General features: G+C 43.5%; 1 protein-coding gene across 1 annotated transcript in view; it reads left to right on the forward strand.

Annotated features, from left to right (window-relative positions):
* The window catches only part of LOC106611348 (dynein axonemal heavy chain 6), a 96,445-nt gene that overhangs the window by 21,680 nt on the left and 57,426 nt on the right, over window positions 1-17,339 (forward strand). The window contains 32 exon segments of the mRNA XM_082955491.1: window positions 402-489; window positions 977-1,227; window positions 1,568-1,799; window positions 2,008-2,061; window positions 2,289-2,434; window positions 2,582-2,650; window positions 3,277-3,463; window positions 3,945-4,024; window positions 4,723-4,885; window positions 5,033-5,122; window positions 5,569-5,700; window positions 6,265-6,474; window positions 6,756-6,804; window positions 6,921-7,141; window positions 7,390-7,636; window positions 7,797-7,869; window positions 7,963-8,186; window positions 8,385-8,501; window positions 8,734-8,910; window positions 9,358-9,490; window positions 9,651-9,727; window positions 9,932-10,128; window positions 10,267-10,395; window positions 11,176-11,316; window positions 11,463-11,630; window positions 12,401-12,571; window positions 14,168-14,335; window positions 14,599-14,685; window positions 15,520-15,717; window positions 16,482-16,640; window positions 16,727-16,921; window positions 17,100-17,281. Coding sequence (XP_082811617.1) covers window positions 402-489; window positions 977-1,227; window positions 1,568-1,799; window positions 2,008-2,061; window positions 2,289-2,434; window positions 2,582-2,650; window positions 3,277-3,463; window positions 3,945-4,024; window positions 4,723-4,885; window positions 5,033-5,122; window positions 5,569-5,700; window positions 6,265-6,474; window positions 6,756-6,804; window positions 6,921-7,141; window positions 7,390-7,636; window positions 7,797-7,869; window positions 7,963-8,186; window positions 8,385-8,501; window positions 8,734-8,910; window positions 9,358-9,490; window positions 9,651-9,727; window positions 9,932-10,128; window positions 10,267-10,395; window positions 11,176-11,316; window positions 11,463-11,630; window positions 12,401-12,571; window positions 14,168-14,335; window positions 14,599-14,685; window positions 15,520-15,717; window positions 16,482-16,640; window positions 16,727-16,921; window positions 17,100-17,281 — 4,815 coding nt within the window.

Here is a 17,339-nt window from a genome sequence, read left to right on the forward strand (position 1 = left end):
GATTGATTGATTGCTTCTGTGGACAGGTGTCTTTTATACAGGTAACAAGCTGAGATTAGGAGCACTCCCTTTAAGAGTGTGCTCCTAATCTAAGCTCGTTACCTGTATAAAAGACACCTGTCCACAGAAGCAATCAATCAATCAGGGGTCAAATACTTATTTCCCTCATTAAAATGCAAATCAATTCATAACATTTTTGAGATGCGTTTTTCTGGATTTTTTGGTTGTTATTCTGTCTCTCACTGTTCAAATAAACCTACCATTGAAATTATAGACTGATCATTTCTTTGTCAGTGGGCAAACGTACAGAATCAGCAGGGGATCAAATACTTTTTTCCCCTCACTGTATATCCAAGGGAACTTTTAGCCTGATACAATAATCATGTTTCAAATAATTTCAGGCGCTTGAAGTTAGGAGTGTCAGAATGGAATCCTCAGAACTTTAAGAAATGGGTCCTCTCTCACCCCGGACAGGTCGTTCTTACCGTGGTAAGTTACCATTGCGATGTATAGATTTAACAGGAATATGATTGGACTTATTACTATCCACCTACACAATTGGGAAAACCCCACCATGTGTTAAACAGTGTATCGTCTTCCTCCAGTTCCTGTTCACTAGGCTGATGAATGTAGTGACTGTTACCCTGTCAAAATTACATCAACAGCCAAGGAAAACGTAAGACCAAAGTAAATGTGAGACCATCAGACTTTTCACACCGTCTTCTTACATTGTGTCCAACGTGTTCTAAACACATGCCTGGTCTCAGATCTGTTGTCTCCTTCTATAGCCTGGTCCCAGATCTGTTGTCTCCTTCTATAGCCTGGTCCCAGATCTGTTTGTGCTCTTGCCAACTCCGTTGCTGTCATTGTCAAACCAAACATTTTGGCATGACATTTCCATAAGGAGTTAGTAAGAGAGCAGAAACAGACTAGTACCCAGGCTACCAAAACCCCTCCGTCACCCTCTGTCCCCTAGACCCAGATCATGTTCACTAAGGACTGCCAGGAAAGCTTCAGCAGTGAGAGGCAGCTGGAGAGCATGGTGGTGGTGAAGCAGCAGGTGATCCACAATGTGGAGGAGCTGGCTGACCTGGTGTCCGAGCCCCTGCCCTGTCACCAGCAGGCCACCCTAGAGGCCCTGCTCACCATCCTGGTCCACTGCAGAGACGTCCTCAGCCATCTCCTCCAGAACCGCATCACCAGTGTGGACGACTTCGAGTGGACAAGGTCACAGCTTTGATCATTGTTGTTACTGCTAGTATAGATTTTTCTTGAAATACCTGGCCTTATGTAGATTAGTTCCAGATCTTTTTGTGCTGTCTATGATCAGAATAACTCTTATTCTTAGGCCAAATATATCTAGGATCAGGCTAGGACTTCTGAGAATGTTTTGTCAAATTCTCTGAGTTTGAGATGATTGTTGATCATTTAGGTAACCTTCAGAGCTGCACAAGACTTACCTACATGAACAACTTAATTTTATAGATTAAGCCAACCAAAACAGATCTCCAGATGCAACATTTGTACTTTTTATATATTTTTTTGTCATTGGTTCTGTTGGTTTCAGGCAGCTCCATTATGTCTGGTATGACAGCACCTCTCTGTGTTACGTGGTCCATGCCCAGGCTTCCTTCATTTATGGCTATGAGTACCTGGGCTGTTCTCCTCGACTGGTCATCACGCCGCTTACTGACCGATGCTGGCTGACCCTCACTGGGGCCTTGAGCCTCCATCTGGGGGGCGCGCCTGCCGGACCCTCTGGAACAGGCAAGACAGAGACGGTCAAGGACCTGGCCAAGGTAAGGACCTGTCACTGAAGTTAGGAGAAAAACCTGGGAAGTATTTAGTAAGTTAGTCGGTGTGTGGACCTGAAAATGCCAGTAGTAGAAAAAGAGAATGTCCACACTCTTGGGAAACCACTGTCGCTGGCATCCTTGTAGCTCTGTGTTCAAACTGATACTGTATTTACAGGAAGTAAAACCATGTTGGTGTTGTTTTCCTTTGCAGGCGCTTGGAAAGTTCTGTTTAGTACTGAACTGCTCTGACAGTCTGGACTATAAGGTAGCCATGGACATTTCTATTCTCATTAGAACTTTATAGCTATTGTACTTTTGATGCATTGAAATATGTTTGTTCAAGCTCATTGCATCAGTTGTAGAGACTGAAGAAGTGGAGTAGAAGTATGTATACATTATACTGTGAGTTAGTTGCACAAATGTAGAAATCAATAAAGTAGTCGTGTAATTTATCTCATACAGTTGTCTCTCTCTGTGACATTCCCTTACCAGATGATGGGGAAGCTGTTCTCTGGCATGGTGCAGTCTGGTTCCTGGTGTTGTTTTGATGAGTTTAACCGTATCAACGTAGAGGTGTTGTCAGTCATCGCTGCTCAGCTTCAGTCCATTAAGGCCGCCATGCATAGTCACAGTTTACGGTATGCCTCTGGAACTTACTGTATTCTTTAGACTGATTTGTATTTTTACGGCTTGAAAGTTTTTCATTTTACATTGGTTTAACTGAACAGGTGAATAGCTTAGGTTAATTAGTCAAATGTATTCGATATTTACTGTTTTTACCAAAGGTTTATGTTCGAGGGAAGAGATATCCGACTGAACGCCTCATGTGGATTCTTCATCACCATGAATCCAGGGTAACGTGATCTGTCATGTTTAGTTTAAGATCATACCCTTTTAATAACCTTTAATAAGCGTTAATAACCTGTTATCAAGGAAAAGGGTGACTACTTTGAAGAATCTAAAATCTAAAATATATTTTGATTTGTTTAACACTTTTGGTTACTACATGATTCCAAATGTGTTATTTCATAGTTTTGATGTCTTCACTATTATTCTACAATGTAGAAAATAGTAAAAATAAAGAAAACCCCTGGAATGAGTAGGTGTATCCAAACGTTTGACTGGTACTGTACATACATACACACACACATATAAATACATACATATATACACACACACATACACATACAAATACATACATATATACACACACATCTTTAAAAAATATATATTTTCTTTATTACCCTCCAACCCTACCACCCCTAACCCAATTGGAGCAAACTAGTGAACAACAATGCTTAGGCCTGTATTTCCAGTTCATACATACTATGTACATTCTATGGACCCAGTCTATTTTACAATAGTTCTATTTTGTTTGCTTTTACTCCTGTCTTTCCTCTACCCTCAACCATCTATTTCTTATGTCCATCCGGTTTGATTTTTATTTGCCATGTCTTTGAAGTTGACCTCTCTCTTTCAGTTGCAAAGGTCGAGTGGATCTCCCTGATAACCTAAAGTCCCTGTTCCGGCCCGTCTCTATGATGGTACCTGACTTTGACCTGATTGCTGAGATTATGTTGTTCTCTGAGGGCTTCAAATCAGCCAAATCACTGTCCAGGAAGATTGTCAACCTATACCAGCTCGCCAGCAAGCAGCTGTCTCAGCAGGTTGGACTTACATACACTCTTAGAAAAAAAGGTGGTATCTTGAACCTTAAAGGGTTCTTCAGCTGTCCCCATAGGAGAACACTTTGAATAACTATTTTTGTTTGCAGGTAGAACCCTTTTGGTTCCATGTAGAACCCTTTCTACAGAGGGTCTACCTGGAACCAAAAAACATTCTCCTACAGGGACAGTCGAAGAACACTTTTGGAACCATTTTTTCTAAGAGCAACATTACAAACATTTCAGTTAAAACAGTTGAAACAAACAGTTGAACATTTCAGTTAAAACCGTTGAATATTTCAGTTAAAACCGTTGAACATTTCAGTTAAATATCAAATACATACTGTAACTGTTCATGTTAATGTTTATAACTATGTTCATAGCTTTGGCATTCTGAAAACTTTTGTTTAGCTTTTTTGTTGATGTCTTAAGTTTTGTCTTTGTGTTTTTTTCCCCTTCGTTTCGTGGTTCTACTGTAATCTAGGACCATTATGATTTTGGAATGAGAGCCATAAAGTCAGTGCTAGTTCTCGCTGGTCAGAAGAGAAGATTCGCAGCTCTGTCGTAAGTATTGTGGCAAACCTCTTCAAAGTTAGGAGCGTTTGTCACAACTTGAGTGGGAAACTGTCACCAAAGTCAGCCCAGAATGAAAGTTCTTTCGAACATGACAGTACCTGTGTGTTTGTTTCTCTGTCCTGGTCCACCCAGGCCGCAGGTAAGGTCAAGGATAGCAGGGTTCGGTACACAAATCTGGTTCTCAGTAGGTCCAGGTCTAAACGCCAACAGGTAAGTCCAAAACAGTCCAGCTCGTACACGGTAAATCCAGCCAATGTAGATTGTCTCTTTCTCTATGGTTCATAGATCCTTCCAGCCCTCTCTCTCTCTTCCTGGTTTTTCTTGACCCTTTATCTGTGGGTCAGCTCCACCTTCTGAGGGTTCCCCTTGCTTCTGGGAATTGTAGTTTTGGCAGTCGGCCATTTTGTGCTCTGTAGTTCTGATCGGGGTGGCCATTTTAGTGATCAGGCAGAGCCCGTTTATTAGTTCTGCCCTCACATATCTGCCATTTATCACTCGACCCCCTTCTTTGCCACAGTATTAAAGAAACAAGAATCCTCTGCATTCTTGAGGCCAAAAGGCATTCCCTTGAATTGGTACAACCAAAAGGCTGTGTCACTGGTCACTACCGTCTTCTCTCATTCATCTCAACTTGCCAGAGTTGTTGTAGTAAAAACATTGTGAGTAAATACTGTGTGATATTCCAGGTGTGGCCTGACACCAGAGGACGAATACTGCGTTCTGATCTGTGCTTTACAAAACTCGAACTTACCCAAGCTGGTTCCTGAGGACGTTCCTCTGTTTAAAAGCATCATGGAGGATCTCTTCCCTGGCATCGTCAATCCCAAAACTATCCATCCTCAACTAGAGGTAATTCCTCGCCACGTGTACTCACACAGTCCGGTGTAGTCGGTGGTTGTTCTGGTAAAGTAAATAGAACTTGGTTAGATCACTTGGCTGCATGTTTTTTTGGTTGTTGTGGTTAAAATGTATGTCATATGCTTGTATCTTCTCTAGATCGCCATAGCTAAGGCTACAGAGATGCTTGGATTACAACAATGGCCAAATCAAGCAGAGAAGGTTACACAGCTGTATAGCCAGATTTTGGTCAGTATTTGGTTTCTTAAACATCCCGGGTCCATACTTACGAACCCTTAGATGGAACAAAAATGCTAGGTGTTAGATTTTCCCATTGGAAAACATGTCAGAATTAGCTGCCTAGCTACCACGAGTTACTTGTATTTCTGGGAACAAATAACAAATCAACCAATGACTTCCGTTAAGGACTCTCATGAAAAAGTGTTAAATCACATCCAACTATGTCTACTTCTTTAGTTGGTTGAAGAAGTATTTGTTAATGGAAATAATCACGCGGGCCAGCTGGTGGTGTTAGCGTAGTGGCTAAGTGTAAAATGTTTTCCGATGGGAAAAGCTAACACCTAGCATTTTTTGTTCCAGAACGTCTACACCTGAGGTTTAAGCAAGCGTTGTCCTGTTGATATTGTGATTCATTCAATTCACAATATCATTCAACTTCAATATTGATGTTGCAGGCTCGAGGAGGGGTGATGTTGATTGGTCCTACCGGAGGAGGGAAGACAACAGCGAGACTCATCCTGCAGCACGCTCTACACCTGCTGCCCTCTCTGTCTGAAGTCCACAGGAGGACCAGCGTCTTTATGCAGGTACTGCACATCTCTTTAGACACATCAGATCGTTTCCTGAAAACATCTGTCAGTGAATGTTTTTAAGTGTGTTTAAACATGCCACTGCAGCTAAACTGGTGCCGATTTGATTCCTTTCAGATATGGTAGTGTTAGATAGTATGTTTGTGTGTGTTGTTTAACGCTGCAATATGTCACTTTTTGTGGCAACGCGACCAAATTCATATAGAAATGTGAGTTATAGATCTGTCATTCTCATTGAAAGCAAGTCAAAGAAGCCGGGTAGATCTGTTCTATTTGCTCCATTTCTATGCTTCCCGTTCTTAAGTTTTGTTTTTGCGTCTTTTACTTTCGGTTTTGTACATCAGCTTAAAACAGTAGAAAATACAATGCAATGATTATCTATTGCTTGTTTTGTCACATAAACTGAAATTAGGCAAACTGTTAGAATGTTAGCAACCAGGAAATGGTGTCGTGATTTCTGCATATAGCAGCCTGGTCCCAAATATGTTTGTGCTGTCTTGCCAACTCCTGTAATTGATTGCTGTGCTTGTTTCATTCTTTCTCTTAACTTCCATTGGGTAGTTGGCACCGAGTTCAGAGGTCCACGTGGAAAGCTTCACCATCAACCCCAAGTGTGTGAGCTTTGGAGAGTTGTACGGCCAGGTAGACCCCAACACTCTGGAGTGGTCAGACGGCCTGTTCGCCTCTGCAGTCAGAACCTACGCTAAAGAACTCTTCGAACAAGACAACAAGACTTCCAAAGACAGCGAGAGCAGGAACACCTCCTCTTCAGTCAGTTCTTATTGCATTTACATTTGAGTACTTTAGCAGATGCTCTTATCTAGACTAAACTACATTTCAGTCATGCATTCAACTGAAGTAGGTAAAACAACAATCACGATCCTTGCAAGTAAAATCTTTCTGAAAATAGCCGCCATCTATAAAATCATTGCTAGGAAGAGTTAAGCACCATTCTTTTTATTGCTATTCATTGTTTATGATCATTCATTCTAAGGATACTGTCATTTACGCTGGTAACATTGGCCACACATGGGCTCTGTCTTCCCTTTCAGGATGTTTTGAGTGACTCCACTACACCCTTACCTCCCAGCAGTTATCAACGTATGTCTTAATGAACTCTGCTTGTGGTTATCACACAGTATAGTATCACACAATATTTGACAATGTTATCATTCAGAAATACATATATTTAAATGTGTCTCTTTCTTATTTCTTAGATAACTTCGTGGTTGACAACTGGCGTTGGATCATAATGGATGGCCCAGTGGATATCCTGTGGGTCGAGAACCTGAACACCGCGTTGGACGACAACAAGACGCTGTGCCTGGTGAACGGAGAGAGGATCAGCCTGCCAGATGGCATTAGGTTCCTGTTTGAAGTGGATACTCTCAGCCAGGCCACCCCCGCTACCATCAGCCGCTGTGCCATGGTCTACATGGTACTGTGTCAAGATGCATTATGTTCAACCAGACCTACTCTTCAGAATGGTTCCCTGGACTCAGATTAATTCTCGTCCTGGAGAATCTCCATTGCAAGTGTCCTCCGGTCCAAGATTAGGCCTAATCTGGGTCCGGGAAACTGGACCCCAATCTGTTATAGGTTTTCATCTAATGTATTAAACTACAGTAGTTTGTTATACAAAGTTAGAATATTTGGATTATATATATTTTTTCATCGCCACTCCAGGATCCAGTTGACCTGGGCTGGAAGCCGTACGTGAGGCGCTGGCTGTCCCAGCTGCCCAGACAGCTGAGCAGAGAGGGAAGGAACCACATCCAGCAGCTCTTTGACAACAGCATCACCCAGGGGCTGAACTTTGTCAAAAAGCACCAGAAGCTGCTCAACTTCCAGATCCCGGAGATGTCCACAGTCATGACTGTCTGCAGCATCCTGGGGGCTCTCATTAACTTCATGCAGGGGAATGGTGGCCTGGGTAGGACAATCTTCTGTAAAGCTAAGCATCATCTGTATTTCTTCTTCTTCTACTTCTACTACTTGTCTTTCTGTCCGTGTGGATGTTGTATTGTATCCTATGTGGACTTTCAATAAGTTTGGTCCAAGTTTGATCAAATTTTCATTCCGTGGTGTCACAGGACTAAATCTTGAGACATTGTCAGAGGAAGACATTGGGAAGACCTCTGCAGACAATGAGTCCACAGGAAAAGGGTACGTATAAATTAAATCTATTGCTGTTTGTAGATACTATGTTATCTTGGTTCAGCTTTAGTAAAGTTACTGTATATTTCTAATCTGTCACAGGGAGGATAACAAATGGTTTCTACAGAAAAACCCTGAAAAACTCAAGATTCTTCTTGGGAAGCTGTTTGTCTTTTCATACGCCTGGGGAGTGGGAGGAGTTCTAAACCATGTAGATGACTATGATGATTCCCCATCTGCTACTAAAGACAAAAGCTGTCACCTCCTCAATGTTTCACACGCATTCAAAAACCTGATCCACAAGTTGTTTGAAGGCGCACCTTGCGGTATGTGAATAGAATAATTCATCATGTCCAGGGACTGCAGAGGAAAATTTGCAATTTAGCTAAATCTGGTACAATGACATGTTGTACATGGTCTCTGACAAATGAACAAATAAGTAATGCTATAGTGTCCATTATATTTTCTTTTTTGTAGAACTTATCCCTCTTCATCAAACTTTATTTTGTCTCTGAATATTTCAGGTGTGTCTTTACCGGCAGGGAATCGTATGATCTTCAATTACTTTGTGGATCTACAGACAGGTGCCTTTGTTCCCTGGGATGAGTTGGTTCCTAGCACCGAGAGTCTAATACGCAAAGGTTTGCTCACAACTTTACCCTCTCTGGTGTGCAGGAAGCATCCATACATGCACTTTTCAATCGTACCATTCAAGAGTGCTAAGATGAGTTTCAAGTTTATTTTCCTTATGTAATTTCACTGGAAATCATTCTCACCAGAGCTCTCACGTTAAAACAACAGCATTAAAAACAGCAGCATTAAAACTTACAGCATTAAAGGTTAGGGACTCACATTATACGTTCATTTCCTCAGGACTGAACACATCCTCAGGTTCTGAATCATTGCAGTTGGGAGGAGTCCTGGCAGAGTCTAACACAACAGATACCACCAGCTTTCTGAGATCAGGCCCCATCTGCAGCAATGATACTGTCCGCTACTCCTTTCTAATGAGCCTGCTGCTGCTCAACAAACAACCAGTACTTCTCACAGGTGATTCAGTTGAGATTTCACTCTGTATTATATAAGAATATAGGATCATTCTTTCCCCCAATTACATGCCTGTTGCTTACTATTCATGTTCTTGACAGAAAAAAATGGTTGTCTTTAACCAACTATTTTATCATTAAAGAGATTTAAGAGGTCTCATAATGAGGTTTGAATTGACTATTAGTGGGTTCTGGAGTTAATGAGGTTTGTTTTGACTATTAGGGGATTTTGGAGTTAATGAGGTTTGTTTTGACTATTAGGGGATTTTGGAGTTAATGAGGTTTGTTTTGACTATTAGGGGATTCTGGAGTTAATGAGGTTTGTTTTGACTATTAAGGGATTCTGGAGTTAATTAGGTTTGTTTTGACTATTAGGGGATTTTGAAGTTAATGATGTTTGTTTTGACTATTAGGGGATTCTGGAATGAATGAGGTTTGTTTTGACTATTAGGGGATTCTGGAGTTGGAAAAACCATTCTCATCCAAAGTATTCTAAAGAAACTACAGGAAGACGGAGGAGAAATGGTGAATCAAGGGACTATACTGGGACAAGTCTTTCTACACAACCAAGCCAAGACAGCCAGGTAAAGCTAACGTAAAAAACGATTCTCTTTTGTTGATCTTGTAAAAAATACATTATGTTGAGAAAGACAGTGAGCTTCAGTATTATTGTGTAAGAAAGGCCCAGAGAGGCTGAGAGACTGATACGAATGAGCAACCTAATGTACTGTATCTTTTCTCCAGCCTGTTGGAGGATGTTAACCTGCTGACAGCTGTGTTTGGGGGAGATGCAGATAAGTCTACAGGCGATGATTCATTAAGTAAGGTTTAGTCAGGACTATCTAGTAGTCGTCAGTAGTAGTGAGCTTATCTAGTGAGTAAAGTTAGTAGTCTGACTAAAAGCCACATGTTCTCCTATTACCCTTCTCCTGAGAAAATGCTTTTTTCTTTAATGTGAACAATTTATTGTTGTCATAATAATTAAAACCATAAATATTTACAACTAAAAAGTTGGTCTTTTCCAGGTGGCTTGTTAAGCAGCATGCCGTTTGGAGTGTTGCGCAGGATGCGTAGTCCCAGCCATACCTCAGAATCCTCAGGAATCCTGACCTGTACCCTCCAGTGCACTGCTCGTACAACCACTGCCTACATACAGGCACACATGTTACAAAACCTCGTCAAGAAAGGCAAAAATAACCTTGGTGCACCCAAAAATAAGTCGGTGAGTAAAATGTCATTACATAAACATGTCTGATAATAAACATTTTAAGTTTTGGATGCTCAAAGTACTCTAATGGATTTAAAATACACTAAAGATAGATGCATAATCAGCTTTGATGTTCTATGTTTCTCTCCTCAGGTCTTGGTGTTTGTAGATGATTTGAACATGCCAACACTTGATAGTTATGGCGCCCAGCCTTCCATGGAGTTGATTCGCCAGTTCATCGAGCTCCAGGGAGTATTCGATGCCAAGACTCTCACCTGGAAGGTACAGTACAATAACCATGGTGTTATTAGAGTTCGTGTCTACCATTTCCCTGTGATGTGTGATGCAAATCATAGCTATGTAAAACAGAACCCGTTGGAATTCCTGGGAGGCTTATTTTCTTCCTCGTTTGACATCAGATGTGATGAATAGGCCTAGTCTCTATACAGAACTGTGTTCTTGTGCTTTCTATTACTTTTATGCCAGCTCTTTAATTGTTTATTTTCTTTAATTTAAAAAAAATAATTATTTTGTAATTTGTCCTCCTTTTCCCCCCAATTTTGTGATACCCAATTGCGATCCAATCATGTCTCATCGCTGCAGCTCCGCAACGGGCTTGGGAGAGGCGAAGGTCGAGCCATGCGTCCTCCGAAACAAGACCCACCAAGCCGCGCTGTTTCTTAACACCTACTCGCTTAACCTGCTAGCCAGCCACACCAATGTATTGGAGGAAACACTGACGACTGAAGTCAACTGATGACTGAAGTCAGCCTGCAGGCACCCGGCCTGCCACAAGGAGTCGCTAGAGTGCGATGAGCCAAGAAAAGCCCCCCGGCCAAACCCTCCCCTAACCCGGACGACGCTGAGCCAATTGTGCACCGCCCTATGGGACTCCCGGTCACGGCCGGCTTTGACTCAGCCTGGGATCAAACCCCAGGCTGCAGTGAAGCCTCAACACTGCGATGCAGTGCCTTAGACCGCTGCGCCACTCGAAAGCCCCCAGGTCTCTCTTAATAATGAATATATACTGTAACAATGATGTTTAAATATCTGTTTCTACAGAGCATCCAGGATGTGACTCTGTGTGCAGCCTGTGCCCCTCCGGGTGGGGGCCGTCAGAACCTCAGCCCCCGTCTTCTCAGACACTTCTCTGTCCTGCTGCTGCCACACCCCTCTAGCAACACCATGCAACACATCTTCCAGGTCATTGCCACTCAGTCTTTAGTGGATTAGCTGCAGTACATCCTATACTAAGCCTACTGTTTGTGTAAGTGGCAGCTGTGTCGCTATGTAATATCAAATTAGGGAAGTACCTGAAACCAATGCTTTCTGTCTGGTATATCAACCAGGTCCAACTCGGGAAGTTCTTTGGTATCAGAGATTTCTCCAAGGAGGTGCGTAAATGCAGAGAGGCCTTGGTGTCTGCCTCCATCGCTGTCTACATTGAGATGTGTCAACGTATGATGCCCACTCCAGCCAAATACCACTACACATTTAACCTCCGAGACCTGTCCAAGGTAAGACACACACATTCTCATTGGTTTCTCTTCTTCCACTGTCTTTTACTATTGTGTGTGTTTAAGATTGTCTACATTACAGTCAGACTGCACAGAATCACTGATCTACAAGTCACCTTGCACTGCACCTAACTACTCATTATGTGATCAACATGAGTGATTCTGCACCTCGCCTTACTCAAACTGATCCTCTTAAACACTGTGATTAGCTTAGGTATGGAGAGAGGCGCTTGACTAGCTGATATGCATTGGTAATCTCTCTATAGCTGGTCCAAGGCCTGATGCAGACCAGCGACTCTCAGATGAACTCATTGGTAATCTCTCTATAGCTGGTCCAAGGCCTGATGCAGACCAGCGACTCTCAGCTGAACTCATTGGTAATCTCTCTATAGCTGGTCCAAGGCCTGATGCAGACCAGCGACTCTCAGATGAACTCATTGGTAATCTCTCTATAGCTGGTCCAAGGCCTGATACAGACCAGCGACTCTCAGCTGAACTCATTGGTAATCTCTCTATAGCTGGTCCAAGGCCTGATGCAGACCAGCGACTCTCAGCTGAACTCATTGGTAATCTCTCTATAGGTGGTCCAAGGCCTGATGCAGACCAGCGACTCTCAGCTGAACTCATTGGTAATCTCTCTATAGGTGGTCCAGGGCCTGATGCAGACCAGCGACTCTCAGCTGAACTCATTGGTAATCTCTCTATAGGTGGTTCAGGGCCTGATGCAGACCAGCCACTCTCACCTGAACTCATTGGTAATCTCTCTATAGGTGGTCCAGGGCCTGATGCAGGCCAGCGACTCTGAGCTAAACTCAGAGGAGGCTGCAGCCTACCTGTTTTCCCACGAGACCTCCAGAGTGTTCCACGACCGCCTGGTCAACGAGCAGGACAGAGAACTGTTCTTTCAGATACTGTCCAACGAGCTCCACAGTTACTTCAAGGTACTGGTAGCCAACGTGTCAAGAGAGGTCTCACGTGTACACAGTAACTCAACTGCTGAAATGTGTACTGCAGACGCACTTCAGGCCATTCAGAATGAGGTCTCTTTTCTTCTACTGTAATCCATTTATGCCAAGCTTATGCACATTTTGATTCCTGTGTTGCACTTATAAAAGGTTTTATTTGGGGACAGTTTGCAGACGCTCTTTCCCAGAGCGACTTAAAGTTAGTGCATTCATCTTCAGATAGCTAGGTGAGACAACCAAATTCCTATGTGTTGAAAGTAGCCTCCCGAATGGCGCAGCAGTCTTAAGGCACTGCATCGCAGTGCTTGAGGCGTCACTATAGACCCGGGTTCGATCCCAGGCTGTGTCGCAGCCGGCCGCGACCTGGAGACCCATGATGCAGCGCACAATTGGCCCAGCGTCGTCCGGGTTAGGGGAGGGTTTAGCCGGCTGGGATGTTCTTGTCCCATCGCGCTCTAGCGACTCCTTGTGGCGGGCCGGGCACATGCACGCTGACTTCGGTCACCAGTTGTACTGTGTTTCCTCCGACACATGGGTGTGGCTGGCTTCCGGGTTAAGCGAGCAGTGTGTCAAGAAGCAGTGTGGCTTGGCAGGGTCGTGTTTCGGAGGACGCATGGCTCTCGACCTTTGTCTTTCCCGAGTCCGCAGGGGAGTTGCAGCGATGGGACAAGACTGTAACTACCAATTGGATACCACGAAATTGGGTCAGACCACCCTTTGCCTCCAGGGGCATGGAAACGTTGCTCAATTGGTATCAAGGGACCTAACGTGTGTCAGGAAAACATTCCCCACACCATTACACCACCACCACCAGCTTGTACCGTTGAGTCCAGGCAGGATGAGTCCATGGTCTCATGCTGCTTAAGCCAAATCCGGACTTTGCTATCAGCATGACGCAATAGGAACTGGGATTCGTCAGACCGGGGAATGTTTTTCCACTCCTCAATTGTTCAGTGTTGGTAATGGCGTGCCCACTGGAGCTGCTTCTTCTTGTTTTTAGCAGATAGGAGTGGAACCCAGTCTGGTCGTCTGCTGCAATAGCCCATCGGTAACAAGGACCGACGAGTTGTACGTTCTGAGATTCCGTTCTGCACACCACCGTTGTACTGAGACGTTATTTGTCTGTTTGTGGCCAGCCTGTTAGCTTGCACCATTCTTGCCGTTCTCCTTCGACCTCTCATCAACGAGCTGTTTTCACCCACAGGACTGCCGCTGACTGGATGTATTTTGTTTGTCGCACCGTTCTCTGTAAACCCTAGACACTGTCGTGCGTGACAGCCCAGGATGCAGGCCGTTTCTGAGATACTGGAACTGGCGCGTCTGGCACCAACGATCACACCATGCTCTAAGTCGCTTAGGTCACTAAGTTTGCCCATTCTAACGTTCAGTTGAATAGTAACTGAATGCCTCAATGCCTGTCTGCCTGCTTTATATAGCAAGCCACAGTCACGTGACTCAATGTCTGTAGGAGCGAACCATGAACGGGGTAGTGTACCTAATAAACTGGCCACTGAGTGTATAATGACTTTCCAGTTACTTTTTCTTGTAACTTCTTTGTGCATGACTGTTAAGGTGTCCTGGCCACCAGAGGAGCTGATGAGAGAACCCATAGCATTCGGAGACTTCCTGGATATGAGCATCCCAACTGCTTCTAGGATCTATAAGCACCTGCCAGATTTTAAGAAGATCCAGGCTGTGCTGGAGGAGTGTCACACTAGACATGGAAGGAAAGCCTCTCAGGTACAGTTCACCTTAGCCACACTGACTCACCCACAATAACATCTGCTAAACACGTGTATGTTACCAATACAATTTGATTTGATTTGACTACTTCTTTACAGTACAGTAAACTACCAATGCGCAATCTCGATAAGATTAATATCTGCATGATAATAACAAATGTATTTTGTAAATCTGATGCGTGTGTGTGTGTGTGTGTGTGTGTGTGTGTGTGTGTGTGTGTGTGTGTGTGTGTGTGTGTGTGTGTGTGTGTGTGTGTGTAGTTCCCCATGGTGTTTTTCAGGGAGGCAGTGGAACACATCACTAGAGCCGCCCGGGTTTTCAGATTGAAGGGAGCACACATGATGCTGGTACCTGTCCTGGACACACCTTTTAGACCTCTGATGTCACTGAGACACTTTCCCTGTATGCTCTCTTTTAGAGTGTGGACGGTAACTGTAACGATAAATTAGAAATAACTGTAAACGGACCGTTTATCGTTCTGCAGTACACCTGTCAGTCAACTGATCAAGACATCCTGTGGCAGCTGTAGGCCTAGTAATAACGTGTATTCGTTGTCATAGTGACAACACAGACCATTCGGTGATTCAGGGTGTGTTCGTTGTCATAGTGACAATACAGACCATTCGGTGATTCAGGGTGTGTTCGTTGTTATAGTGACAACACAGACCTTTCACCGCTTCAGGTGTGTTCGTGTGTTCGTTCGTCAGGGTGTGTTTGCAAATAACACTTCAATGTACATGTAATTAATGTGGCCACCAATATGCTCACACATGCCCAGTTATTCAGGCAAGCTTACCTTGCCCTCTGCCGTCTCTTCTCTCCGAGCAGCCTAGCACACCTACAAACAACAACGATTTAATATAACCTGTTTTTGATTGGTCGTCAATTTTTTATCGTCAGAGGGAAAGGGAAAAAAACCTCTCTTGTTCTCCACTCTTTGTGTAGTTATCGTTGTAGCGCTCCTGTTCACTTGAATTAGAACTGTTTTAATTGAACAATACTATACTAACTGAAGGATAAACCATATAGCTCAATAATATGTTGTTCAGGTTCCCAATGGCTATTGCATCACTATTACACATTCATGGCTCCTTCCTGCTATTTGATTGATTGATTCATTGATTGAATGATTGATTGATTGATTACTGATAATGACTGACCACTTTATTCCCTCTGTGTAGATTGGACTGGATGGCACAGGGAAGGAGGAGTGTGTGACTCTGGCCTGTCATGTGTCTGGAAGCCATCTCTACAGGCTGTCTGTCTGCCGGAACTGCAGCTACTCAGACTTCAGAGATGACTTGAAGAGGGTGTTCAGACAGGCCGGGATCCACCGTAAAAACACTGTGCTGCTCATCACTGACTCAGACATCGTCAAGGTCAGTTTAAAGTGTGAAAGACAGTAGGAAGATTAGCTAGCCTGGTCCATATCTGTTACGTACTATCGTTAGCTAGCCTGGTTCAGATGTGCTATTATTAGCTAGCCTGGTTCAGATGTTATGTACTATCATTAGCTAGCCTGGTTCAGATGTTACGTACTATCATTAGCTAGCCTGGTTCAGATGTTATGTACTATCGCTAGCTAGCCTGGTTCAGATGTTACGTACTATCATTAGCTAGCCTGGTTCAGATGTTACGTACTATCGTTAGCTAGCCTGGTTCAGATGTTACGTACTATCATTAGCTAGCCTGGTTCAGATGTTACGTACTATCATTAGCTAGCCTGGTTCAGATGTTACGTACTATCATTAGCTAGCCTGGTTCAGATGTTACGTACTATCATTAGCTAGCCTGGTTCAGATGTTACGTACTATCATTAGCTAGCCTGGTTCAGATGTTACGTACTATCATTAGCTAGCCTGGTTCAGATGTTACGTACTATCATTAGCTAGCCTGGTTCAGATGTTACGTACTATCATTAGCTAGCCTGGTTCAGATGTTACGTACTATCATTAGCTAGCCTGGTTCAGATGTTACGTACTATCGTTAGCTAGCCTGGTTCAGATGTTACGTACTATCGTTAGCTAGCCTGGTTCAGATGTTACGTACTATCATTAGCTAGCCTGGTCCCTAGATCGGTATCATTAGTAAAAGTAGTCCATTCTATTGATCACCTGTGACATCTTCTCTGTTTTGTTCAAAGGAGTCAGTCCTTGAGGATCTGAACTGCATTCTGAAATATGGAGATGTCCCTGGCCTGTTTGACAACGATGAGATTGATTCAATCACTGTGGATCTCAAGTCAACCATGGAGAGCTCTATCGGTGAAAATAGAGAGGAGATGTACTCTTATTTCATAGAGGTACAGTACGGTATAATATTCGCTGTAGATTTGTTGATTTATGCCATGGTTTGAGAAGAAGCATTTGACTTCTTCTTCTTCTTTAGCAAGTTCATCAGAGACTACACATCGTCCTGGCCCTGAGCCCTGCTGGGATGCGTCTGAGACAGTACTGTTGGGCCCACCCGGCCCTGCTCTCCTGTTGTAACATAGACTGGTACTGTGAGTGGTCTAAAGACGCTCTGCTGCAGGTAGCCAGCAGCACCTACATCAACTCTGACGACTTTGACTGGCTCGGACAGGTACAGTAGTTCCCCATTCACCAGATAATAATCACAAGCGTTATTTGTATGTGTACTACAATTAAACTTCTATCTGCAAATGTGTACATGAAATAAACCAAAAACAAAATAAGGTTAATTGTACATATTGAATGAGGATTAGGTCCAGAATCTGGAACCCCTGTTGTCTACCTTTCAGGTCCTGCAGAACAAGGTAGCCAGAGTGTGTGTGGATATCCACTACAGCTCAACCCAGATGGCTGCTCAGTACCTGCAGGAGATGAGAAGGCCCTACTACATAGTCCCCAGCACTTTCATCGAGTACATAGACACCTTCACCAAGATGTGTCGTTCAGAGGGGTCTAAGCTCCATAATGTCAGGTAAAGGCTGGAGGTTGATTTATTCATTGATTCATTTGTTGGTTGTGACTGTTATTTT

This window comes from Salmo salar, chromosome 09 (genome assembly GCF_965601325.2).
Source record: "Salmo salar chromosome 09, fSalSal1, whole genome shotgun sequence".
Lineage (NCBI taxonomy): Eukaryota > Metazoa > Chordata > Actinopteri > Salmoniformes > Salmonidae > Salmo > Salmo salar.